This window comes from Pogoniulus pusillus, chromosome 32 (assembly GCF_015220805.1).
Source record: "Pogoniulus pusillus isolate bPogPus1 chromosome 32, bPogPus1.pri, whole genome shotgun sequence".
Taxonomy (NCBI): Eukaryota; Metazoa; Chordata; class Aves; order Piciformes; family Lybiidae; genus Pogoniulus; species Pogoniulus pusillus.
This window is the reverse complement of record NC_087295.1, coordinates 15,682,496-15,709,177: the sequence shown is the minus strand read 5'-3', so window position 1 is coordinate 15,709,177 and position 26,682 is coordinate 15,682,496. Positions and strand designations below refer to the sequence as shown.

Sequence of the window (26,682 nt, the reverse complement as noted above, 5' to 3'; positions counted from 1 at the left end):
GATGGTTTTGAACAACAGTAGCAGGTTTCTACTCAACCCCTGACACATCCTTAAAATATTGCTTATGCCAGTGATTCAGTAGGGGTGGCACATGGGGAAATGTATGGCCAGCTCTTGAACAACCCTATAGAATAAATAATGTCTTGAGGAAAAGGAGATGATAGAATCAACCAGGTTGGAAGAGACCTCCAAGAGACTCATCCAGTCCAACCTAGCACCCAGTGCTATCCAGTCAACCAGACCATGGCACTAAGCACCTCATCCAGGCTTTGCTTGAACACCTCCAGGGATGGCAACTCCTCCACCTCCCTGGGCAGCCCATTCCAATGCCAATCACTCTCTCTGGCAAGAACTTCCTCCCAGTATCCAGCCTGTACTTCCCCTGGCACAACTTGGGACTGCAGCTGTGCCAGAACAGTTCTTTAGACTGTGTACATAAACTTCTCGAACCAGAGTTTGAATGTGCTTGGGAGAATGTGTCCTGCTCCTGTCACCACTGCGCTTCCCCATGTAACTGCAGTGCTATGTGTTGGTAGGATAAAACTCTGGATTTTAGGGCAACATCTTAAGCTAGTTGGTGATGCCCAAGATTTTGAAAGAAAGCTTCAGCTCCTGGAGTCTTTATTTCAGTTTATTTGAGCATCTGTCAAAGCACAACAGCCTTTCTGGAAAACAAGACATGGTCTCTTGGGAGCTATTGCCCTGGGTGCCGTTTTGCTTTGGAGGCTGGGACAGGGGAATACCTCAGTAATGACTCATAACTGAACTTCTTAAAATGAAGCTGGCAAAATGTCACTTCTGCATATTTAAAGCTTCAAAATGTATTTCTTCCCTAAAGCCTGACAGCTCTTTGGTTTTGTGGGGCATTACTATTATTTACCAGAAAAAGGCTGTCTCCCTATCATGCCTTTTCTTTCTATTAAGAGTAAAGCTAGCCTGCTTCCCTCCTGAAAGTTCACATTCTCTTAAAGCTGCTCTCCCTGTCTGTCTGCAGCCTGCTTGTGCTGTTGGGGAAAATATGCCTTAATGATACCTTTGCCACAAAAGGAAAACATTTGAAGATGCATATCTGTGTAATCTGATGGCTTTGGCTTGCTTTCTTTCGCCCTCTGATGAGATCAAGACAGTTCGTCCTCTCGAGTTGCAGTTCCCTGATTACTGGTTTTAGGTGAGTAAGCAATTAAGTTGACATATACCAGAACTGCAAAATGAGTCCCTGTGGCAGGAGGCCCTTTTCACAAAATGTAGTGCCAGTAAATCCTTCTCCCTGTTCCACTTCCTTCACTGTGAAGTCAGGCACCAAAGCTTAAAAAAAAAACAATAAATGGGGTAAATTAAGGTAATAATAAAGCAACAATACTTCTGAATAAGCCTTTATTGTACTTTCATGCCATAGATGGGTCAGGTTGGTGATGTTCCCGGTGCAAAAAATATTAAGGGCATGAATAATTTCAGCTTTGCTTCTTATCACTCTTGTGTGCCTTTAGCACTTCAGTGTCATTTAGAACAAAGTTTCAGCCTAGGACACAAGATGCAGAATGCAAAGAGGTAACACAAGAACTACAGGGGATGATAACTCATAATATGAATACTGCAAAAATAATATGAAATAAACAGATTTCTTTAGACTTTGAGTCTAGTTCTGTGTAGACAAGGTCAGCTTCCAACTAAACTGTTTTAGGGGGATTTGTACAAGTCTCTTTTCCCTCCTCTCAGTCATGTTCCTAGGTCAATTCTTTGACTGTGCTGGTTGTAATAAAACTGGTCTGCAGATTTTAAGCTTGGGGTTTTTTTAGTAAATGGCCACTTTATTTCCAGCCAATTTATGCTTTTCAGTTGAAAATGACAGTCTCTGAAATGTGCATGTGACTTTAAAGTTATATGGAGTAGCTCCCATACTACACTAACCTTATGTTTCTAATGCTGCATCTAAAATGCAAGTAGCAGCCTGCTGGGTTGCAGTCTCTTCTTGGGGAGCAAACTCAATTTGCAGCAGGATACCTTCAGCTCAGAACCACTGCCTATCGAATACCTCATGGCTTTATGCCATACAGATACAGGCACAAAACCACTGATGAGAGCTGGCCTAACCTGCGTTTGGGAAAGGGGGAGAGTTGAAGGCAATTCTTTCTCATAAGCCCTAAGAGATATTCAGAAGTAGCTGTTAAAAATGTTAATTATTAATCTTCAGCTGTTTAAAAATCACACATTTTAGCATATGGTCATTTGGGTTTGTGAAGTTCAGCTGCACTAATGAGCCCAAAACTAGAGCCTTACAAGCTGAAGAAGCTTCAGTAAACACATTCAAGTCTTCACAGAACCACAGAAACACCCAGGCTGGCAAAGCCCCTCAGGATCACCAAGTCCAAACTAGAACCCTACTCTACAAGATTCACCTTAAACACTGGCCCTGAGCAACACATCCTTAAACACATCCAGGGTGGGTGACTCCACCACCTCCCTGGGCAGCTCCTTCCAGTGCCTCAGCTCTTTGTTGCAGTACTTGGGTATTCCATTTGCTAGCAAGTCATTGTAAAGGCTTAACCACTCCTGGGGGGTGGTCTTGAAATTGCCCCCAGGTCCTCCTGACTCCTCCCTAGGGGCGGGTCTGAACCTGGCCCCAGGTGTAGTGGTTAGCCCACTCCCACTACCTGTCTAGCCCCCTAAAACCAGAGGAACTGCCTGTTTCTTGCTCTCTTTTGCCTCCCTGCCTGTTAACTACCACCTTGTTGCTGCTGCTCTTCGTTTTACCAGGTGGCCATCCTTCCACATAGTGGACAAAACCAAATCCTGATTCTGCCTCCATCAACTGCCATCAATCTGGTTGTGTATATATATATATATAAAATCTTGCTTTTTCCCTTCCCTATACCTCTTTGTAAGCCCCCTACCTTGCATACCTTCCATTTGTTGTTAGATTTGGAAGTTAAAAGACAAAACTAAGTGTGGCTATTTATTTGGGTGTATTTTACCTTTTCCTCTCTACATCTAATTCCTTTCTTTCCAAAAGAGGGGGAGAGGGGAAGGCATCCTATAATTGCATTGGTTCTGTTAGCTGTATATTTTGAGTCTCTGGGAAATTTAAACCAGAACCAAGACAGTGATCCTGTGCATTTATCTCACATAATGACATGGGGCTAGAAAAACAAACAAAAGCAACACTCAGGTGTGAACACCAGAACCAAAAGCAGCCTCCAACAAGCTGTTTGCAGTGGAGCTCCCCAAACTGTCCAGTAGCAACAAACCTCACCACCCCTTCAAAGGAAACTGAGATGTACTCCTTCCATGGGTTGGCCTTTTAAATTGGGTTCACATTCCTCTACTTTTCCCTCACCCTCTGAGAAGGCAAAAAGCTCCACAGCTGCATTTCTGAAGATGGAGAATATTCATCTGTGAGGTCAGCAGAGTCCTGCTGCCCCTTGTGAATGCGGGGCGCTCAGGCCTTAGCGTCCTACTGCACCACAGCACAAAGCTAGCCACAAAAAGCCACCAAGGCAGCACTTTATCACAACCTTGATACAGCCCTGGCCTGTATCCACCTTATTCCAGGGGCTGCCATTTACTCAACTGCTTCAAGGAGCTCCACTCACACTTTTGTAAATGGTTTCAACATCAGTGGCAAGGACTGGTAATTGTCCTACAGCTGAACTGTGTACACTGTAACCTCCCCTAATGAGGTGGCTTTCTCAACTGAATTGGTGCTGCTTTCTGGTCACTGTGGTGGGTGTCTTTGGAGAAGATGTAATGAGGGGGAAAAGTAGGTCACTCATCACTAATCTGCTTCCACCAACCCTCCACTCCCAGCCTGGCTGACTGGAGATGTTACCGTAGCTCAGGATGTAACTCCAGGATTGTCTGCCATCCTATCTTGCCTTTAGCTCTGGTCCTGCCACTCAAGCAGAGGCTGGGGGGGTGCAGAAGGTCCTCTGATTTTGGAGAAATGGCAGATGTAGCACGTACACAGAAGGAAATTAATAGATATGCATCTGGAATAGGACTTCTATTACATCACAGCCAGCTAATTACAGTTATTTGCATTAAACAGACTTCTTGTTTGTCCTAACTGTGGTTTTGATTTGCATTCTCTCTTCACAGGAGAGGTACTGTACTTGAAAGACAATGATGATGAAAAGGGTGAGGAAGACTTGCAGCTTGTGAGAGCAGCAGCATTCCTGTGCTTCCAAGTAATGCCTGCAATATTTTCAAGCTGTTAGCCCCTATGCTACTGTCCATTCTCCATTCCTTTTCTGCCACATGATCTGACAGTTCATGTACCTTTGTTGCTGTTTGGCTTCTCCTGCACTTCCAAATAAATAAATAAATAGGCCTAAATGAGAGAGGGCTTAAATGGCAAAGTAGCCTTTATAACTCGTGCATCACTGATATGTATCTCCTGGAGAAGGTCTGAACAAGAAACAACTCTAAAGGACAGCAGTAACCAGAAAAAAAGCTTCCCTTATATTTAATCTTTTATAAGCTTGTCTTGTGTTTCTGTGACTCCTTGAAAAGCAGTTTCTCCTCCAAACAGTTGTCTGCAATACCAACATATGTGTGCATCATCCAGCAATGCTGCATTAAGACACTAGTAAAGGTTCAAAAGGTGAACAACTACAAAACTGCCTTGGATTTTATCACACACCTTAGAAGAACTGACATTTATTCTATCTCCATTAAGTCTTGTCTCCCTCAGATTGCAGCATAGCAGTCACAGGTGTTGGCTTTGGAGTTACTCAGACAGTTTTGAGATGCTATGCAAAAGAAAACAAAAAGGGAACTTCCTTCAGAAGAGATGCCAGCCTCTTGTTATGTAATCTTAGAATAATGTACCACTAGGGTGAAGTAAGGAAGGCACTGGGGACTTGTAAGTGGCAACAGTAAATGTTATGGACTGCCCCTACCTGCTCAGTCCAGCAGCTACTTGGCTCATCCCAACCCCAGGCAAAAGCTAGAGCACAACCATGGTGATATTGCTGTCTACAACTACCTGAAGGGATATTGTAGCCAGGTGGGTGGTGGCCTCTTCTCCCAGGCAACCAGCAATAGAACAAGGGGAGAGTCTCAAGTTGTGCCGGGAAAAGTATAGGCTGGATGTTAGGAGGAAGTTCCTGCCAGAGAGAGTGATTGGCATTGGAATGGGCTGCCCAGGGAGGTGGTGGAGCCACCGTCCCTGGAGGTCTTCAAGAAAAGACTGGATGGGGCACTTAGTGCCATGGTCTGGTTGACTGGCTAGGGCTGGGGGATAGGTTGGACTGGATGAACTTAGAGGTCTCTTCCAACCTGGTTGATTCTATGTTTCTATGACATCTTACTAACTCCAGCAGAAACCCCCATGCCTTGGGAATTATGGGACTTGCCCTACTCCTTTGGCTCTCAATTCCTGCAGCTGAATAATGTTTATAGTATAGCCTTGACTTGTCTTACCAGGAAAAGTCATGCGTGCATCCTGCTGGCACCCATTCAGCGTGGACTGCTTTCATCTGGCCCATACTACTCTACCTGTCCAGTCCACTGTGGCAGGTGGCAGTTAAAAAAGAGCACCTAGCTCATGGGTCAGTGTAGCACCCACATCACCTCCCTGCATGGTTCTGAGCGAGGCAGTGTCTGAACTGGCTGCTCTGCTGCCTAAGCACACACAAAGCCAAGCCTAAGCAAGCACATTGTCATCTTTGATATCAGAAGATGATATGTGACTGAGTTGAAGTGAAATATGTCTGAACTGGACTACGAAGTTCCATAATAGCTCTATGAACAGCCTATGAAGCTAGTTCTATGAACAGCCTATGAAGGCCCATAATAGTCCATTAATAATATAAACATGAATGCAACACCCTACAATGAGCACAGTCCTCCCTAGGCACCCAAAGCTGCAGTTTCTTTTAAGAGTGGATCTGAGCAAAGGTGTGGAAGTGTATTCGTGGGGACTCTGGGACCCAGACTCCTGTTCTGTCATCGACAACAGGGAACGGAAAGCAGGCACAGCTGTAGCTCAAAAAATTGTGCCAGTTGAGGCTAACTGGAGTATTTTAGTGAGAGAAATTAGATGCTAGGCTGTGAAAAGGACACAGTGCTGCTGTCTGCTGCACTCATAGGCTTGCTGAGATGGATAAAAACAAGAACACAGAACACAGGTAAGACACAGCAGGGGAGCCAGGGAGGGTGGGTCTCTGTCACAGCTGTGCTTTCTCCTTGGGCTGCTTCTGTGTAACTAATCCTTCTGCTCTCTAACCCTCCTTGCTGATCCTCACAGCTCACCTTGCACTAAGGCAAACTCTGGGACAAGGCAGAGGAGTGGAAAGAAGGTGGCAGGGTGGTTGGGAGCCCCCCTGGGCACTCTGGGTTCTGGCAGGGCTGCTGTGTTTTTGTGCTACTTTTAGCTTGTCTATTTCTTCTATAGCTGTAAATATTGTGAATATCTGCTTGCATACTGTGCAGAGCTGTGAATACAAAGCTCCATTCCTTAACTTTCAGCTCGGCTAGTCTGGGCTGGGTGGTTTGGCAGGAGCGGGGTACACCCAAGCCGCCACCTTTTATCGTAATCTCCTGTGACAAAAGTAAATAATCTCGTAAATTCTTCCCAATAAAGCACCCGCTCACAGGACTGGGCACAGATACAGGCCGAGGCGACCCCTGCGAGCCTGCCGCCGGGCACAGGCGCCGCGGCCCTCCCCCGCCCGCCGCCCCTCGCCCGCCGCAGGCAGGGCCTTTGGCCCCGCGGGGCCTAGGCGGGCCGGCGCCGTGCCGCTGCCTTCCCCTTCCCCGCCGCAGCTGCCGCCGCCCTTTTGCTTTCGCTTTCCGCATGCTGACAGCCGCCGCCGCCATGGAAAGCCACGCCGTCTACAACCAGACCACGGAGCCGCAGACCAAGCCGCCCCGCCGCCCCTTCGGCTGCACTCTGCGGCACCTGTGGGGATGGCGGCTGCCCACCAAAGCGCTCCAAGCGGTGAGTCCTGCCCCGTCCGCTGCCGCTGTCTCCTCCGGCCGGCAGGAAGGGCGGGCAGGGCGGAACATGTCCGCCCACCGGCACCAAAGTTGCTGGCCGACCGATGGACTGCCTGCCCGGACAGACTGACAGCCGAGCCTGCCCGCCTCCACAGGCAGCGGCCTGGCGCCGAGCGACCACCCCCAGCAGCGTGGCTGCCTGGGGAAGAGAGGGAGAGGAGAGGGGAAGGGAAAGGGAGAATAGAGGGAGGCGAGGGAGAGAGGAGAGGCCTCACCCCGCACCGAGGCGGCCAGGGGCATGAGCCTGAGGCAGGCCTGGCGGAGGCGGCGGGGCAGGGGTGAGCAGCTCCCGCAGCACCGCCGGGGCCCCCGCCCGGGCCTCCGCCCGCCCGCCCGCATCGCCGGTGAGCTCCGCAGGTGTTCTGCCCGGCTGTGGGGTACAGACGCGCCTGTGCCGAGCATCGCCGGCACCGGGGCGAACTCGGCCGGTTAAACTCAGTGGCAAGGGGAAGGGCTGGGGAGGTGGCTGGGTGCGGGTTCGGGCGAGTCCCTTCTGTCCGTCGGGAGGGGGCCCGCTCGGGCGGGAAGCCTGAGTGCGGGCGCAGCGGGGCAGAGCCTGCCCTTGCGCCGGGGCTCTAGCGCCGTGCGGACTTGCTGCTCGGCTGGAAGGAAGGCATTGCCTTGCAGTACCCTCGTCTCTACCGTTGGGATTATTTTGTGGTGGGGAAGTAACAGGCTTGTTCCTTTCTCATATTCTAGCTGCACCAGCAGCTGCTGACATCTGATGGTTGCTTGACCTGTGTGACCAGGGTTTGGTGCTGCAGCTGGTGTGGTTCAGCAGGCTGCTGTCATCGATTAAAATCAGAGGGGAAACTTCATGCGAAGCGTAGTATTTTTTTTCTCAGGGTCACATTGGATGAAAATAGGAAGTGGAAGGCTTTGGTTGAACCTCAGGGTAGGGCGGTAGAACTGGGAAGGACTCGCTGGGTCATCAGACCTGGGCATCTGTCTGCTGCCGCCCCAGCAGCTCATTTATCAGGCTGCACTATCTTTGGTAGAATAGGGATGCTCTTTGCTCCCGTGCTTCGGGGTAGAAAATTGCACCAGAGATGTGCAGTGTTGGCGGTGGCTGGTATGAGGCATTGCAGTGTACCACTTCATGCTGTGCTCACCAGGGAGCAGAAGGCATTTATGCTGCTTGCCTTGCTACAACATGCAGTGCTCTCCTGGAAGCGTTCAGCAGTTGGGCACATGGTTCAGACTCGTGCTTGTTCTGCGGCTGGTGGTGGACTCTTCCGAAACGTGCCTGTCCCGCTGCCGATAAGGACAGGAGGAGCATCATTCTAAGTACTGGCAGGGAGGTAGTGAAACTAACAGTGGGAAGGGGCAGCTGTGTGTCACAGTACATTCTCCAACCCACAAAGTGGTTTTTTTAGTGAGGTGTATCATGCTGACAGGAATTGTAGGTGATTTCCAACCCTCTGTCATTACTTCACCCTTGCAAAGAGGGAGATGTTTGGATTTTAAACTTTGTCCTGGCACACAATCAAAACCCTCAACCCAAAGTGCAAGATTGTCGAGTGCTGTAATGATAACATTGCCAAAAATCATAGAATCATAGAATTATAGAATCAACCAGGTTGGAAGACACCTCCAAGATCATCCAGTCCAACCTAGCACCCTGCCCTATCCAGTCAACTAGACCATGGCACCAAGTGCCTCATCCAGGCTTTTCTTTAACACCTCCAGGGACGGTGCCTCCACCACTTCCCTGGGCAGCCCATTCCAATGCCAATCACTCTCTCTGTGAAGAACTTCCTCCTAACATCCAGCCTAGACCTGCCCTGGCACAACTTGAGACTGTGTCCCCTTGTTCTGTTGCTGGTTGCCTGGGAGAAGAGGCCAACCCCCACCTGGCTACAGCCTCCCTTCAGGTAGTTGCAGACAGCAATGAGCTCTGCCCTGAGCCTCCTCTTCTGCAGGCTAAACACCCCCAGCCCCCTCAGCCTCTCCTCATAGGGTTTGAGTTCCAGGCCCTTCACCAGCTTTGTTGCCCTTCTCTGGACACCTTCCAGCACCTCAACATCTCTCTTGAATTGAGATAATGTTTTCGAGGAGTGTTTAAAAAAAAATACACCCAAGAATACTATAAATATATTAAGACATAAACTTTTACTTCTGTACTGGAGAGTAATCAAGTAAGATCTGCTGACTGGTGCTCTCAGACAAACAGATCATTTCTGTAAGTAGGTTCACTGACTGAAATTAACAATGACATTTGCCTATTCAGTAGTATACCAGAGTTTGAAGCTGTTTACCTGAACAGGGGCCTTCTTTGAAAAGCTTTCTAGGTGGGAAGGTGGAAAATTATGATTATCCTAAACAGGATAGATAGCTGCTTGATCTAATCCTAAAGAAATAACAGTCATGGCTGGCACCTGTCCTTCAGTGGCTGAATAGGGAACTCTGCTGGACCTCAAGAAAAAAGGAGAGTCTGTGGCCTTTGGAGAGGGGACAGGCCTCTCATGAGGACTATAAAGCTGTCGTGAAGCTATGCAGGGAGAAGATTAGGAGAGCCAAAGCACAGCTAGAGCTCAAACTAGCTACAGCCATTAAGGATAATAAGAAATGTTTCTATACATTCATTAACAGCAGAAGGAGGACTGGGAAAAATCTCCATCTGTGATTGGATGCAGAGGGAAACATAGTGACTAAGGATGAGGAGAAGGCTGAGATGCTCAGTGCTTAACTTTGCCTCAGTCTTTAGCACTGGATCCAGCAGTTCACTGGACACCAACCTCATGAACTAGGAGGCAGGGAGGGTATTAGAATGAGGTAATCACAATAAGGGAGGCAGAAATCTGCTGCACCACTTAGACCCACACAAGTCTATGGGGCCAGATGGTCTATGCCCAAGCGTGCTGAAGCAGTTGGCAGATGTGCTCACTAAGCCACTCTCCGTTATTTACCTGGCTAACTGGGGAGGTACCAATGGATTGGAGGGTAGCAAATGTGACACCTGTCTGAAAGGAGGATCTGGGAAACTGCAGACCTTCACAGTCTGACCTCAGTACTGGGGAAGGTCATGGAGGGTCATGCAGGGAATCTTGAGGGCTACTGCATGCCATACAGGGAACAACCAGGGGATCAGGCCCATGGGTCTATGAATGGCAGGTCCTGCCTGATGACCCTGATCTTCTGTGACAAGATGACCTGGCTATTGGATGAGGGACAGGCTGGGGGTATTGTCTCCCTAGACTTGCCAGAAGCCTTTGACACTGTTCCCCACAGAATTCTCTTGGACAAACTGGCAGCTCATGGCTTGGATGAACACAGCTCTGCTGAATAAAGCATTGGCTGGCCCACATTGGATAGATTGGATGGATGGGCCAAAGTCAGTGGCATCAGCTTCAACAAGGCCAAATGCCAGGTCCTGCACTGGGGTCACAACAACCCCAAGCAACGCTACAGGCCTGGGGCACTGTGGCTGGAGAGCTGTCCTGGCAGAGAGGAGCTGAATGTGAGCCAGCAGAGTGCCCAGGTGGCCAAGAAGGCCAATGGCATCCTGGCTGGAATTAGAAATGCTGTGGCCAGCAGGAGCAGGAAGGTGATTGTCCCCTTGGACTCAACTATGGTGAGGCCACACCCTGAGTATTGTGTTCAGTTTTGGGCACTACAGTACAAGAGAGATGTGGAGGTGCTGGAGCAAGTGCAGAGGAGGGCAACGAAGCTGAGGAAGGGTCTGGAGAATAAATCTGATGAGGAGTGACTGAGGGAGCTGGGGATGGTTAGTTTGAAGAAGAGGAGGCTGAGGGCAGACCTCACTGCTGTCTACAGCTACCTGAAAGGATGTTGTGGAGAGGTTGTTAGTGGTCTCTTCTCAGAGGTAATTAGTGATGGAACATGAGGGAATAGCTTCAGGCTGCAACTGAGTAGATTTAGACTGCATATTAGGAAAAAAAATCCCAGCAAGAGTGGTCAGGCACTGGAATGAGCTGCCCAGGGAGGTGGTTGAGTCACCAACCCTGAGTGCATTTAGAATCGTCTGGGAGTGGTGCTTGCAGGTATGGATTAGGGTGAACCTTGTGGAGTAGGGTTTTTGGTTGGACTTGGTGATCCTGAGAGGCTTTTCCAACCTGAATGTTTCTGTGATTCTGTAAAAGAAACTGCCTGGAAGGCTTAGCTCTTGAAGTGAGGAACTCCTGAGCTGCCCATCTTCACTCGCTGCTGAGGGCTCAGACTGAAGCAGCAGCGATCTTTTGGGCATTGGCTGTTAGGAGTTTTCTGCGGCATTGGTATGGAGAAGGCAGATTTAGAAGCAAAGCTTTGGCTGTTTTGTGTAAGCCTGTAGAAGTCTGCAGTCATCTCAGGACTAACACTGACAGGCAAAGTTGGATCACCAGTTGAACAGTTCCTGGGGAACCAAATCAAATATGTAATCTCCTGGCTTGTTTGAAACAGCTCATGTATTTGTACTGTGTCTGACAGCAGAATGTTACTAAAATGCAGATGAATAGAGACAAAAATCTCCTGGCCAATGCCAGGAAAACAATCCTGTGATTTTACATAGCTGTAACTTTATAAACTGAACTTAGGAACTGCTCTTTACTGCTATTTAAAACTATTTTTGTAGTAGGACAGCAGAGCAATCCTGTTTGTTTCTCATAGTGGTATCAAGAAGTAAGTTTAAGAAGCCCAAGCAGAGCTTTCTGTCAGCTTATAAGTATGCTTTTGAAACACTTTGTTAATTGAAGTTCTTAAACCCAAACTTTTTAAAATGATGCACTCTTGTTTTGTTATTCAACTTATTAATTAAAAAAAACAAATACTGGGATGCCATCCAGAGGGAGCTGGACAGGCTGCAGAGGTGTGCCTAGGCCAACCTCATGGCATTCAACAAGGCCAAGTGTAAGGTCCTGTGCAGTCCTAAGCACAGCTCCAGGCTGGGTGGGGAATGGCTGAGAGCATCCCTGAGGAAGAGGACCTGGGGGTCTGGGCTGATGAAAAGCTCCACAGGAGCCTGCAGTGTGAGTGCAGCCCAGACACAACCCTGTGCTGGCTGCAGCAAGAGCAGTGTGGGCAGCAGGGCAAGGGAGGGGATTCTGCCCCTTGGCTCTGCTCTCCTCAGACCCCACCTGCAGTCCTGGGGGCAGTTCTGGAGCCCTCAGCACAAGAAGGACATGGAAGTGTTGGAGCCAGTGCAGAGGAGGCCACCAAGATGCTGAGAGGTCTGCAGCAGCTCTGCTGTGAGGACAGGCTGAGAGAGTTGGGGATCTACTGCAGGAAGAAGAGTACAGTGGCCTTCCAGTATTTGAAGGGGGCCACAGGAAGGCTGGGGCAGGACTACTGAAAAGGCTTCATAATGTCAGGACAAGGGGGAATGGGTTTGAACTGGCAGAGAGGAGATTCAGAGTGGATGTTAGGAAAGGGTTGTTTGCAGTGAGGGTGGTGAGACACTGGCAGAGGTTGCCCAGGGTGGCTGTGGCTGCTCCCTGCCTGGAGGTGTTCAAGGCCAGGTTGGATGAGGCCTTGAGTGACCTGTTCTAGTGGGAGGTGTCCCTACCTGTGGCAGGGGATGGAACTGGATAATCCTTGAGGTCCCTTCCAACCTAAACCATTCCATGATTCTGTGATTTGGAGAAGACTTCACTTGGTAAATCTCATTCCTTTAACGCAGTGTGCTGGTTTAAGCCTCATTGGAATATTCTACTAAGAGAAATTTCATCATTGGTTTTAAAAAGAAAATAATGATAAAGTCTCTGTCATTCATGGGTTGCTGAAATGGATAAAAAGCCAAGGTGTAGGCAGTTCCCTCTGTGCTGTTGGGTGCTTGCTCCCTTCACCTTCGCTGCACTCTGATCTCTTCTGCTAAGCTCAGCTAACATAACAGCTAAGCCTTGCTGGTTGTTTTCTCTCTGGGAGAGAGAGGATGGCATTGAGTCCGTGCTGGGCTTCTTTATCCAGGAGTAAAGTTTGGATTCCTGTATTATTTGTAAATTGTATAGAATTGTAACTACATGTGAATATATTCTGTGTATGTGCTTGAAAATGTAACTTTGCTGTGAATAGAGCTTTAGCTCATTCCGAGCCCTCGGAGCTGCTCTGGTAAATTTCACTTGGGGTGGGGGGGAAGTTCCTTAACCCACTACACACAGAAACCTTTCTAGGTATTCTTTGTGTAGTTTTTTCCCTCCTTGTTTGTACTCTCAGTGAGGAAGGGATTTTCAGTTATTTAGATAATACTGTGGGGTCTTTGGGGGTAGGTTCATTTCTCTTTTCTTTCGGCCCAGGTGAAAGTGATAGCATTCAGTCTTCAGTGCTGATAAAAAAGAGCTAGAACCATACATGAAAATCACAGAATCATAGAACCAACGAGGTTGGAAGAGACCTCCAAGCTCATCCAGCCCAACCTAGCACCCAGCCCTACCCAATCAACCAGACCATGGCACTAAGTGTCTCATCCAGCCTCCTTTTAAACACCCCCAGGGACAGCGACTCCACCACCTCCCTGGGCAGCCCATTCCAGTGCCAATCACTCTCTCTGCCAACAAATTCCTCCTAACATACAGCCTAGACCTGCCCTGGCACAATCTGAGACTGTGTTGCCTTGTTCTGTTGCTGGTTGCCTGGCAGAAGAGCCCAACCCCACCTGGCTACAGCCTCCCTTCAGGTAGTTGTAGACAGCAATGAGCTCTGCCCTGAGTCTCCCCTTTTGCAGGCTGCACAACCCCAGCTCCCTCCTTGTGAAAAATGTGAAATTGAAGTCATGGGACACATATGCAAGCAAATCATTTGAAATGCAAACCAAATACTTAAAAATTGGAAATTCAGGATTCAGAACATTCCTCAGACAGCCACTATAGTCACTGTTTCAGGTAAGGGGGCTGCTGAGAAGTTTGCCTTGCCAGCTGCTGTGAGAGAGAAGGGAAGTGTGTGGAGATCTGGTAGTAATATTGCACTTTCCCAGCTCAGGTTCTTTTACTTCCTGAGATCTGGTTTACTTTATATGATTTCAGTGTTTTTAAAACATGATACTTTGAAGTGCCCTTCTGAGGTCTTAGCAATTTAGACTTCCCAGGTGTCAAATCATTCTTAGTTTTATTGTCAGAACACTGAAACAAAAGACTGGTGGTTTATTTTCCAAGAACAAATGTTAATTTTAGAATTTTATGTTCAATAGCTCCCAGTGCAGAGTGCTGCACTTTGGCCACAACAACCCCATGCAGAGATACAGGCTGGGTCGGAGTGGCTGAGAGCAGCCAAACAGAGAGGGATCTGGGGGTGCTGATTGATACCCACCTGAACATGAGCCAGCAGTGTGCCCAGGTGGCCAGGAGAGCCAATGGCATCCTGGCCTGCATCAGGAATGGTGTGGCCAGCAGGAGCAGGGAGGTCATTCTGCCCCTGTACTCTGCACTGGTTAGACCACACCTTGAGTGCTGTGTTCAGTTCTGGGCCCCCCAGTTTAGGAGGGACACTGAGATGCTTGAGCGTGTCCAGAGAAGGGCGACGAGGCTGGGGAGAGGCCTTGAGCACAGCCCTACGAGGAGAGGCTGAGGGAGCTGGGGTTGGTTAGCCTGGAGAAGAGGAGGCTCAGGGGAGACCTTATTGCTGTCTACAACTACCTGAGGGGAGGTTGTGGCCAGGAGGAGGTTGCTCTCTTCTCTCAGGTGGCCAGCACCAGAATGAGAGGACACAGCCTCAGGCTGTGCCAGGGGAGATTTAGGCTGGAGGTGAGGAGAAAGTTCTTCCCTGAGAGAGTCATTGGACACTGGAATGGGCTGCCCGGGGAGGTGGTGGAGTCGCCATCCCTGGAGCTGTTCAAGGCAGGACTGGACGTGGCACTTGGTGCCATGGTCTGGCCTTGAGCTCTGTGGTAAAGGGTTGGACTTGATGATCTGTGAGGTCTCTTCCAACCTTGGTGATACTGGGATACTGTGATAAGAACTGTCAACTTCATTATTGCCCACACAGTCTTAATAAAAATGTGATCATTGTCATTAGCAGTCTCAGTTTTATGGTGGTGTCTGGTTTCTACTAATGGCTTTCTCCTAATTTGGCAAACTCCTTACTAGAAGGATCTATGTCAACTTTGTGGGATGGTGTGCTGGTTTGAGGCTAATTTTTACTGAGAGAAATGAAATCCTTAGCTGTGAGAAGAAAGAAGAAAACAGTAATCTATATCGCTCAGTTTTCTGCTGAGAAACACAACCAGTCAAAGTATAGGTAAGACACTCACTGCTCACACACTGTCACGGAGGGGGATTTCTGTACCTACGCCTATTTGGCAGAAGAGAGAAATTAATTTGGGATGATATAAATTTTATATAAAAAAAAAGTTGTTAAATTCAATATTTTGAACTCTCGCCACCCCCAACCACTGTGTATTAACATTCAGTGTTCATACACTGTTATGAAAACAATGTAGGATAAAATATGTACAGGGATTTGTTATTTAACTAGCAAACATTCAAACTATAAACAGAGAGAGGAGTTTTCCCTGCAGCTTAATGCTGCTTGGGAGCTTTGTGCTATTTGCCCAGCAGGGTGGGCTGAAACTCCTTCTGCTCTATGACAGAGGCAACTTACATTACAGAGGTATTAAAGCTTTTACTCACAAGTGTTACTAGTTATCAATCACCCTCCAGGGCTGTGTCACAGCCTGTGCCTAGTGTCCAGACTCCAGGGATGTGCCTGTGGACTCTTTGAGGCTGGAATCTTCCCGGCTTGAGGGGAGATGATAAATCTTCCCAGTTTCTGGGGAAATATTGGGTTTTCTCTAACCTTTGTTCTCCTGGCAAGGGACGATCTCTGCCTTTGATGCTGCTGTCTTCTTCTGGATGCTGTGTCCAGGGATATCAGCTTGGCAGGATTTCAGGAGCAGGAGAATATCCATACTGTCTCTGGCACAGTTCTTCACAGGTTCAGGCCGCGTGTGTGTGCTAGGAGTCTGAGCTCCATAGGTAAATCAATGCAGGATCTATACAGCTTGCAGATGTGCACAGCTGGCTTAGGAGGCTATAGGCTCCTTGTATATATATTATGTGTGTGCAGGCTTAAATGAGCTCTGCATCTAAGGTACGCAAGCAGGTGAGCTGTGATTGAATCAAAGCATGAGGTCTGAGCCTCTGAGCATCGGAGCTATGCAATGGCATCCAAGCATGGGAATCTGAGCGGCTGAGCGCTGCAAGTGGGGTCAGAGCCTGTGTCTGAGCCTTGCAGGGTCTGTGCCATGCGGGTGAGTCAGAGAGCATGATTCTTTACCTGTGCACCCCCATTTATTGACTGTGGGCAAACACAGCAGCACGTATATGGTGACCATACAGAAATGACCTCATGAACTCTCCTCAGAAGCTACTGTGGCAGGAAGGAGAGCATAAGCGTTTGCAGAGATTAAACATTGTTGGTGGAGGCACCGTCCCTGGGGGTCTTCAAGAAAAGACTGGATGAGGCACTTAGTGCCATGGTCTAGTTGATTGGATAGGGCAGGGTGCTAGGTTGGACTGGATGATCTTGGAGGTGTCTTCCAACCTGGTTGATTCTATGATTCTATGATTCAACATAGCTTGCACATAGAGTTTTGGTTCCTGCAGGTCCAGCAGAGCTTCTGTGTTAGTGGGTAACAATCATGGGAGTTATTAACTACATGCACCACTTCTGAGGTTTTATCAAGGGACCTAACATCAGTTTGAAGCTTGCAGGGAAGCAGCTGACTGAGTCAGTGCTGTGCCATTTCCCTTCTGCCCTGAACCCAAATGCATTTAAATTTAAGTGCAGTTGTAAATAGCAGGCAGTAGCATTTTTGATAATTTTGAGTGGGATGTGTGCTTTCCATGCTGCCTGCCTTGTTTACTTCTAAATGGCAATTGCACAGTCCCCCAAATCTTGACTGTCTAATCAAGGAGCTTCTGTGTGGCAGTGTGTCCCTATCGTACCTGAGTGTAATATATGGACCAACTTTAACAGCAAGTGTTGCTTGTCATTGAATAATTAATTCTCTCTGCAAGAACAGGGCAAAATTGTGCTGTATTTGTGTTCTGATATGGCTCAAGAACTGTCTGGAGGGCTGGGCCCAGAGAGTGATGGTGAATGGTGCCACATCCAGATGGCAGCTGTCACTAATGCTGTCCCTCAGGGATCAGTGCTGGGCACAGTCCTGTTCAGTATCTTTATTGATGATCTGGACCAGGGGATTGAGTCCAGCATCACTATGTTTGCAGATGACACCAAGCTAGGAGCAGCTGTGGAGCTGTTGGAGGCTAGGAGAGCCCTGTAGAGGGACCTGGACAGGCTGCATGGGTGGGCAGAGGCCAATGGGATGAGACTGAACAAGGCCAAGTGCAGGGTTCTACACTTTGGCCACAACAACCCCAAGCAGTGCTACAGGCTGGGGCCAGAGTGGCTGAGAGCAGCCAGGCAGAGAGGGCCCTGGGGGTGCTGGTAGAGAGTAGCTGAAGAGGAGGCAGCAGTGCCCAGGTGGGCAGCAGAGCCAATGGCATCCTGGGCTGGCTCAGGAGCAGTGTGGGCAGCAGGACAAGGGAGGTTCTTCTGCCTCTGTGCTCAGCACTAATCAGGCCACATCTTGAGTGCTGTGTCCAGTTCTGGGCTCCTCAATCCCAGAGAGATGCTGAGGTACTGGAAGGTGTTGAGAGAAGGGCAGCAAGGCTGGGGAGGGGCCTGGAGCACAGCCCTGTGAGGAGAGGCTGAGGGGGCTGGGGGTGTGCAGCCTGGAGAAGAGGAGGCTCAGGAGTGACCTCGTTGCTGTCTATAGCTCCCTGCAGGGAGGCTGTAGCCAGGTGGAGTTGGTCTCTTGTGCCAGGCAACCATCAACTCAACAAGGGGACTGTGCTAGTTTGAAGCTAGCTAGAATGTTTTGGTGAGAAGAACTAGATTACAGGCTGTGAAAGAGAAACAGTGGTGATGTCTACTTCACTCATAGGCTTGCTGTGAGGTATAAGAGCAAGAATCTAAACATAGGTAAGGGAGTTGCTCTCTGTCGGGGTTGTGGGCTGCATTTTTCTCTCTCTAACCTCATTAATCCACCTGCTTCCTAACCCCCCTGGCTGACCTCCATTCTTCCTTGGGCACAAGGCAGCATCTGGGGTAAGGTAGAGAGGAGTGGGAGAAGGTGAAAGGGTGTATGGGACCCCCTCCTGGGGACTCATTTTTCTAGGAGGGCTGTTGTGTTTCTGTATCACCTTTTAACTTGTATATATATATCTGTATATAACTGTATATACTGTAACTTTCTGCTTGTATATTCTGCTAAGATGTAAATGTAAAGCTTCATTCAGTTTCCAGAGCTGCTGAGTCTAGTCTGGGTGATTTCCAAAGTGGGGGGGGGCAGGGAACACCCAAACCATCACAGGGACACAGCCTCAAGCTGTGCCAGGGGAGGTCTAGGATGGATATTAGGAGGAAGTTGTTGGCAGAGAGAGTGATTGGCATTGGAATGGGCTGCCCAGGGAGGTGGTGGAGTCACAGTGCCTGGAGGTGTTGAAGCCAAGCCTGGCTGGGGCACTTAGTGCCATGGTCTGGTTGCTTGGCCAGGGCTGGGTGCTAGGTTGGGCTGGATGAGCTTGGAGCTCTCTTCCAACCTGGCTGAAAAAAAAAAAAAAAACAACAACAAAACCAAACAGACTTTCAGCTGCCTTTGGTGATATTCTTGTTGGAGAGGTCTGTGTGCCAAAGGTAGTACAGACTGGATCCAACTCAAGCATATTGTTTGCAGATTCTATCTCTCCTGGCTGTTATTTGTGAAGAGACTGTGGAGTATTGCATCCAGTGTGGTGGACTTTACTTCTTTGAATTTGTGAGCTGCAGTGCCTTTCTTCTGAGCCTGCTGGTCCTCTGTGTGTATTGCACTGATGTCTATGGAACGCTTGAGGAAGATAAAGTACGGAGAGTGGTAAGGAATACTTCTAAAATACAATTTATTGTAAGTGCTTAAAGAGTTAATGGCTATGCAGAATGGATCTCTTTTTCTTCTCTATTTAAAGGGTAGATAAGGTAGCTTATAGTTTAAAAACGAGTCAGCTTTGAGAATCCCTTTTACATTGGCTCCTCCAAACTTTCCATGTGGTTACTTACAGGATTTTAGGACCTGTGTGAGTCTTTCATGCTACTGTGTAAACTGCACATATATGTACGTGTACAGGACTCAGTTTAATGCCAGCATAATGCTTGTAACTTGCCTGTTTACCCTATCTATTTACCTACTGGGTGTAGGAAATATTTTGGTAATCCTACTTGTTAATGCTTTTGTGTTCCAGAAGATCCATGAGTGGCCCAAAGTTGCTCTGAAAAGTCAGTAAAAGTATTGCCCTGGTTTATGAGTGTCCCATCCTATTTGTCTTCAGGGCAAACAGGAAATATTTTTTTCCTGAAGATAAGGGAGTGTAGTAAGAGATTTGAGTGAGCACATTTACTTACAGCTTTCTGATGCCCTAAATGGGACCTAAGCTTGAATTTGAATGGGGAAAAAAAGAAATAAGATGAAATGAATTGAATGCTCAAAGAAGACAAAACCAGGGGAGTGTGCAGTGCAAACTCCTTTAAATAGCTGATAATGCTGAATATTGTTTGGAATGTAGTTGTAAAATGCATTTTTCTGAAGCTTCCATTAGCATGGAAGTGTCAATGCAGATTGCCTGGCAGACTGACTTGGCTGCTGTTAGGATTGTCCTTTTTCAGGCAGTTTATCTACACTTCTGTAATGATTGTCATTTTTATTTGCAGAATTTGTGGTCCATGCCAGTCATAGGTGTCTGTTTTCTGTCAGCATCAATAGGGTTTGCTGTGACCAGCTCTGGGTCTGCTGTGGAAAAAGCTGCATGTGTAAGTCTTAAAATTGCATGCTTTACTTTGCATTTAACTAGTGTTAATTTCTTTGCCCTCTAAACTTCACACAGTCTGCAGGGAAGAAACTGAGAAGGCAACAGAACTCCACTCCTTGCAGTGTTGAGGAGGAATTTGCTATTTCAGACCTTCCACAATTTTACTGTAAGAGCAAGCTTTCCTCAGGAAAGCTGGAGAGGTCTGTAGGCACTTAGAGCTCCACAGCATTTGTGGCTTGCTTCTCAATTCCTCAGACTTCACTGCCTTGGCTCTGTACTATTCCCTCTCATCTGTCCCTGTTGTGATGTTGCCACCCCTCGCAGTTTCCTCAGTTCTCTGATACCCTATCCCAAACTGCCTACCTTTTGCTCCTCAGTTGTCCCTTCATAGTTGTTGTGGAGGGAGAAATTAATTGGTGCAGATGATATTCTATAAAAATATCTCATTTATTGACTTTAATACTCTGCACTCTCATCACCTCCAGCCACTGAATTTTAATATTACCATTTGTTCTTTAACAGGGTTATGGAAGACATTCTAGGAATAACACCAAACAGAACTATTATTATCTAGCAAACATTCAAACAATAACCAGAGAGAGAGAAAATCCCTGCAGTCAGTATGCTGTCTGGGGTCAATGTGCTGCTTGCCCACTAAATGGGCTAAAGCTCTTTCTGCTCTGTGGCAGAAGGCAGTAGAGAATTACAAAGAGGCATTAAAGCATTTACTCACAGATTGTTATTATTACCCTCTCGGGGGCTGGCCACAGTCCAGACAGTGCCCAGATGATCTCAGGGGACTCTGTCTTGTTGGACACTGTGGTTGGGATCTCCCAGCTTCAGTGGAAAATACAGACAGTCTCTGACCTTGTCCTCCTGGCTTCTTCTGGGCAATCTGTGTATGTGTCCAGGGATGCTAAGCAGGACCTTCAGGTGCAGAGGCAGATGTGGTGCAGTCTGAGCACGGTGTCATGCTGGCCACACAGGCCGATCACGTGCAGGCATCCAGGGTCTGCTCCCGGTACCTTGTGGCAGTGGAGTTTCCCAGGCAGTGCTGAGGCAGCAGGCATGCAGTAGGGTGCACAGCTGCACAGGAGGCTGAGCTCCGTAGAGAAAGGCAATGCAGGCAAACAGCAGCAAGCAGGGAAGCAAAAGCAGTGAGGCAAAAGCAGATTGCTCGCCTGCGTATCTCCTTTTATCAGTATGGGCCAAGATTAATTGCCCTTTGGACACGGAATAGCCAATCAAGGTGGCAGTTATCCAAACCATACCATAGTAGGCAGGGTCCACAGGCCTGGCTCCCCCAAACATGGGCAGAGCACAGCCTTGCACCCGGCGGGCCATAAGCTGGGCGCGTGGGCTTACACAACAGCATTACACATCCTGGGCCCTGGGCAGGCCAGGCTTTGTGGTGCCAGGTCTATTGTGTCCCTTTTGATAGGTAAACAGGTATAAGCCTATTTTGGGCCTATGGGCCCTCCGTGACAATAATGCCAGCCCTCACAAAGTCAGGAGGAAAACACATCTTTTGCCAGGCATCATAAAGCAGATGTGGAGAGTGCAGACTTGCAAAGGTGGCAGTAAGAGCAGTGCTATCCTCAGTGCCAGAAATGGAAAAGCAACAGGGCATGCACCTGGGAAAAACTGAAGAGTCTCAGGGCAAGGCACTGAAGAGGCTTTGGGATGCTGTGGATGCCAAAATGACTCATTTTTTTGGCACTTCTTTTGAATAACCTTGGGATTGTGAACATGTGAGTTTTGAAGATCAAATTTTCATTTGATTTCAAATGGGTGAAAAAAAAGAAGGAAGCAAAATAATTCCACAGGTAGCCTGAGCTAGTCCAGATAACTTTTATGTGTCTTCTGCCTAGTGGTTTGAGTGTAAAGTCTTTCAGACCTGGTATTCTGCTCTCCCTCCTTCTGCTGTGGGAGAAGTAATTGCGGGAAAGAGGACAAAGAACCTGGGGTCACTGAGTCTAAGGACTCTGGCTTGTCCAGACAAGTTCCCCTGCTCCCCCTCCTTCTGTGCTGGGGAAAGCAACTGCAGGAAAGGAAAACAAAAGCCCTGACTTCACCTAATGTGGTCAAGCTTGGCAAAGTGCCATTCTGATTGGCTAATCTATGTCCAAAGGCCCATTAGTCTCAGGCTGTATTGATAAAAAGGGATGAGCAGGTAGCACAGTGCTGCTGCTGCTGCCTCACTGCATCCTGAGCTGCCTGGGAACTCCACTGCCTTGAGCTTACCAGGAACAGGCTCTAAATGCAATCTGCCTGCACAGCCAGTGTGACATTGAGCCAAGACTGCACCTGGCATCGCACCCTGCCTGCCCCTCTGCAAGGCTTCTGCTGAGTCAGGAGGAACCAGGTCAGAGACTGTGCTACAGACTCCCAGCTTCTGAGAAAAGAGCCTGGGAAACTCCAAAGCCTCTAATGGCTTTGAGACTACCAACAGCAGCCCCTCCATGAGCTTTGGGTACTGTCTGATAGTATCTTGTGAGTAAATACTTAAAGCCTCTTGTAACTCACTCATTGCCTTCTGCCATAAGCAGAAAGGAGCATCCTGTGTCTAGTGGCTAAGCAGTAGAGTGAACCATGAGAATCTTCTCTTCCAGTGTAATGTTTGCCACTTTAAGAAATAAATGCTCTAGTTTTGCCTGTTCCCTGTGTGTGTAAACTTCCAACCCCTGCATTTTGAACCTTGTGAGTAAGTTTTCTGGAGAGATTTAATCATGTTAATAAACTGTTTTCATAGTTATGAACAATCTTCACCTGGAGATCAAAATGAATACAGATTATTAACTTCACATAATCTGTACTAGTCCCTACTTACTGCCCCAGTAAGGACTTGCTTAGCCTCTGCAGGTCTTGCCTTACTTCACCTTCCATGTAGTATTCTTATTTACTTACTGGCTATAATTGGCAGCCATCTCCTGAATGAGTACTCTGCTATGCCACCAATCCATGCTTTAATTACTAATTTTTTTCAGTGACATTATTATCCTTCTGCTATTAAGGACTGTTTAGCACATAGTAGGAGATTCCCACTCGAGTAAGAGAAAAAGAACCATACAAACCTCTGCAGACAAGCTAGAATAATGATTTCTGTTCTGTTTCTAATTTAAAAGGAACTACTGATTGAAGGAGGCCTCTAATCTTAACACAGTGTCACGGAGCGGTATTCTGCCGCCTACGCCGATTGTGGCAGAGGGGAGAAATTAATTGGGGGGAGATAATATTCTATAAAAATAGATATTTATCAAACTCAATATTCTGAACTCACCACCCCCAAACACTGTATATTAATATTAAAAGGATTCTACACGGTCATGGAAACCTTCTAGGATTAATACCATGCTATAACTTATTAATAACTAGCAAACATTCAAACTATAAACAGAGAGAGGAGTTTTCCCTGCAGCAAATACTGTTTGGGGTCTGTGTACTATTTGCCCAACAGAGTGGGCTGAAAACTCTTTCTGCTCTGTGGCAGAGACAATAGATATTACAGAGGCATTAAAGCATTCACTTACAACTCTTTATTAATCAATAATCACCCTTTGGGGCTACGTCACAGCCTGTGCAAGTGTCCAAACTTCAGGGGAGCTTTGCCTGTGGACTTTGAGGTTGGAATCCTCCCGGCTTGAGGGAAAAGGAGATTCTTCCCGGCTTCTGGGGAAATGACTGTCTCTGACCTTGTGCTGCTGGCTTCTTCTGTATGCTCTGTCCAGGGATTCTTGGCAGGACCTCAGGTGCAGGAGGTGGGATGTTGTGCTGTCTCAGCGTGGCTAGCAGGCCGATCACACGCAGACAAGCGGAGTCTGCTCCTGGTTAATCAGTGGCGCTTACCAGGCAATGACAAGGCAGCAGGCGTGCAAGGTGTGCATGGCTGCTCAGGAGTCTGTGCTCCGCAGGTAAAGGCAGGCAATACAGGATCTGGTCCTGATAACTCGCCACAGTGGTGTGCAGGTGTGCACAGCTGGCTGGGAGACTAAGGGCTCCACATACATAGGCAGGCTTAAGTGAGCTCTGCAAGTGAGTATGCAGACAGACAAGCAGTGTGGGAGGCTGAGCAATCGGGAGAGTCCGGCTGTGCAGGGGAGTCTGAGCACATTGTTTACCTGTGTACCCCTATTTGTTCAATGTGGGCCAAGATTAAGGGCCACTAGAATGACCAATCAGGTTGGCAGTCAGCCAAACCTTACCATAATAGGCAAAAGCCACAGTGCCTGGACCCCCCCAAATATGGGGATCACATGGGCCTAGCACTAGGCAGGCACGAGCTGGGCATGTGGGGGCTTACACAACCTGTTCACAAACACCTTATACAACCTGGACCCTAGGCAGGCCAGACTTTGTGGCACCAGGCCTGTTGTGCCCCTTTTATCCATTTAATGTGTTTACTTCTGGTTTGGGCAGAAAAACATGCCCAGGCAGGGCTATTTTTGGGCCTATAGGCCCTCCACAACACACAGAAGTGTTAGTAACATATGTAAACAGTGCAGCAGTTCTCTCCAAATGCTAGGATGCTGTTGCTGTCTGTTCACTGTAAAATCATGCATTCTTCTCACTTTCACAGGCATTTGGATTTCTTGCAAGCGCTGCGTTTTTAGCTGAAACTGGTATAGAGCATTTCCACAGCCAGAAACCAAACGTCGAAGGATGCTCTGCAACTCCAGGCAGCACTCAGAATGCCACAGAAAATCAGCCACTGAACACACAAAGCTAACTTTTTCCATTTTCTTCTTTTTCTAACGGGGAAAACTGAAATGAACTTTGAGTGCACTCTAGGCAGCGTCTTCTTTCTCTTCATTCTGATCAAGTTTGTATACACTGCTTATCACAAATGATTAATGGCATCTTGTTGTAAGGTCCTGCTCAGTTACTGCTCCTGCCACCTGTCCAGGTAACGTACACTAAAAAATACTTGTGGTGGAGTAGAGCAACTTTAAGGACAAGAGTGTGCTGAATTTGTTTTGACAGAGGTGACTAATAAAGGTTAATATGCAATGCATGGATTCTGAGCTATAACCTAAAGGTATTTTCTGTCTAAGTGGACCAAATATTTCTGATACCAGTTGTAAGTTAGTACAGTGGAATGAATTCTTTTACTTACTGCTTAAACTGTGAATATAAAAGGAATACCTACTTGGGGCTTTACAGAAATGCTTATGCTTAGAAAAGGGTAGGGGTTTTACTGTTGATATATCTCAGTTCTGCCTGTGGAGATCAGTTCAATGGAACAGAGAGTGCAGGTGTTTTATGGGGAGGGTGCTGCAAAGGGTATATTCAAGAGAAAGTTTTGTACTCTACAGTTGTCAAAGTTTGGATTTGTATGCCAAAATCTTCTTTCAGATTGTTTTGAAACCTATCAAAGTAGCAGGAAGAAATGCAAAAAGCCAGCTGTGAGAGGAAGAAGATGGAGAATGTTTTCATGAAGCAACCCCAAAAGCAGCAATCTGAACACCAATGGGAAAAACTTTGCAGCACTTTGGTGTCCTGGTGACTAATACTTGCCAGGTTAATACCATATGCAGCTTGTTTATGCACACTTAATGCCAGAATGGTTATGGGCCTCACCATTTTCTTTCTTTGTAAATGTGAGACTTCTTGCTGCTGACTAGCTCAGCTGGCAAACAAGTAAATATGGACTTGAACCTGTGGTTTGTCTTGAAGTGGTAGCCCCTAGGACTGCAGGAAACACTCCTGATTCAATGAGTACCACTAACAGACGTATCAGATCAGGTGTTGATGTCTGTAAAAGAAATGGCACAGTGCAGGGGCATTTTTCAGGTGTCTGAGGTAGAAGCAGGACTGCTAGACCTCACTTAAGAGGGAGGCTTGGAAAGCAGAGCAAATGGCTATAAGCAAAGAGGTGTTCCAAAATACCAAAGCAAATGAGAAAAAGCTAACTATGCAAAAACCTTCTTTGAGAGCTCATGACTTTTGCTGTGTCTTCCAAGCATTAACTCCATCTCAGCAGTACCCTAGCATGACAGATTTATGTTACCTGTTGTGGCCTTCCAGAAGCTGGCTGAGCGAGTGGCACTTGGATAAAGACGAGGAAGCTGTTGTAAGACAAAGGGCTATAATAGGTCAAAGTTCTTTCCTAGTGCTGCCACTCTCTGATGAATGTCATGCTCTTGCTCTAAGCTCTGAGACTTAAGCCTGACACTACAGTTTGCTTTGAGAATGTAAAATCTTGACAAGTCCTGTGAGATACCAGGTTTAAGCTGTAGCTTGGTTTCAGAGTGATGCATAAAAGACATACTTTTCCTTCATAGAGTTTCCTGCTTTGTGAGGAAGAGATGCTCTTTGGACTGGCCTTTTGTTTTGTTTTTCTCTTGTATTTGTTAGTGACCACTTCTTCTAAAACCTAATCTCAGCCTCTGTGTGCAGAGCTTGCTGTAGCTGTCTCTGCAAATTCAGTAGAGATGCTCTGTTTAGAGGCAGCATTACTGGTGATACGGAACGTGACACTTCTCTGCTGTGATTTGCAGTGTCTTACTTTAGGGACTGTGTTCATAGCTATGACTTCTGTTGGTGTTTATTGCCTAGGATTCCACTGAAATGGTTACTCCCCTGTTATATTTACATCTTTTAGAGATCGAGATTCAGAGACTAAAGACATTTTGATATGAAACCAATGTGCTGCTGATATTTATTAAGCATTGCAGAACCATAATTGGGCTTTTCATAGAATCATAGAATGGTTTAGGTTGGAAGGGACCTCAAGGATCATTCAGTCCCAACCCCCTGCCATAGGCAGGGACACCTCCCACTAGAACAGGTCACTCAAGGCCTCGTCCAACTTGGCCTTGAACAGCTCCAGGGAGGGAGCAGCCACAGCCTCTCTGGGCAACCTGTGCCAGTGTCTCCCACCCTCACTGTACAGACCCCTTTCCTAACA

The 26,682-nt window shown here is 47.5% G+C and overlaps 1 protein-coding gene across 1 annotated transcript; it reads left to right on the top strand.

Moving 5' to 3' along the window:
- Positions 1 to 6,688: 6,688 nt before the first annotated feature.
- Positions 6,689 to 26,415, top strand: CMTM6 (CKLF like MARVEL transmembrane domain containing 6). Its single transcript, XM_064169810.1, has 4 exons — positions 6,689 to 6,940; positions 18,671 to 18,847; positions 19,678 to 19,776; positions 24,352 to 26,415. Exons 1-4 carry the CDS (start codon positions 6,797 to 6,799, stop codon positions 24,499 to 24,501), a joined length of 570 nt encoding a protein of 189 aa, XP_064025880.1. The 5' UTR covers positions 6,689 to 6,796; the 3' UTR covers positions 24,502 to 26,415.
- Positions 26,416 to 26,682: the final 267 nt, after the last annotated feature.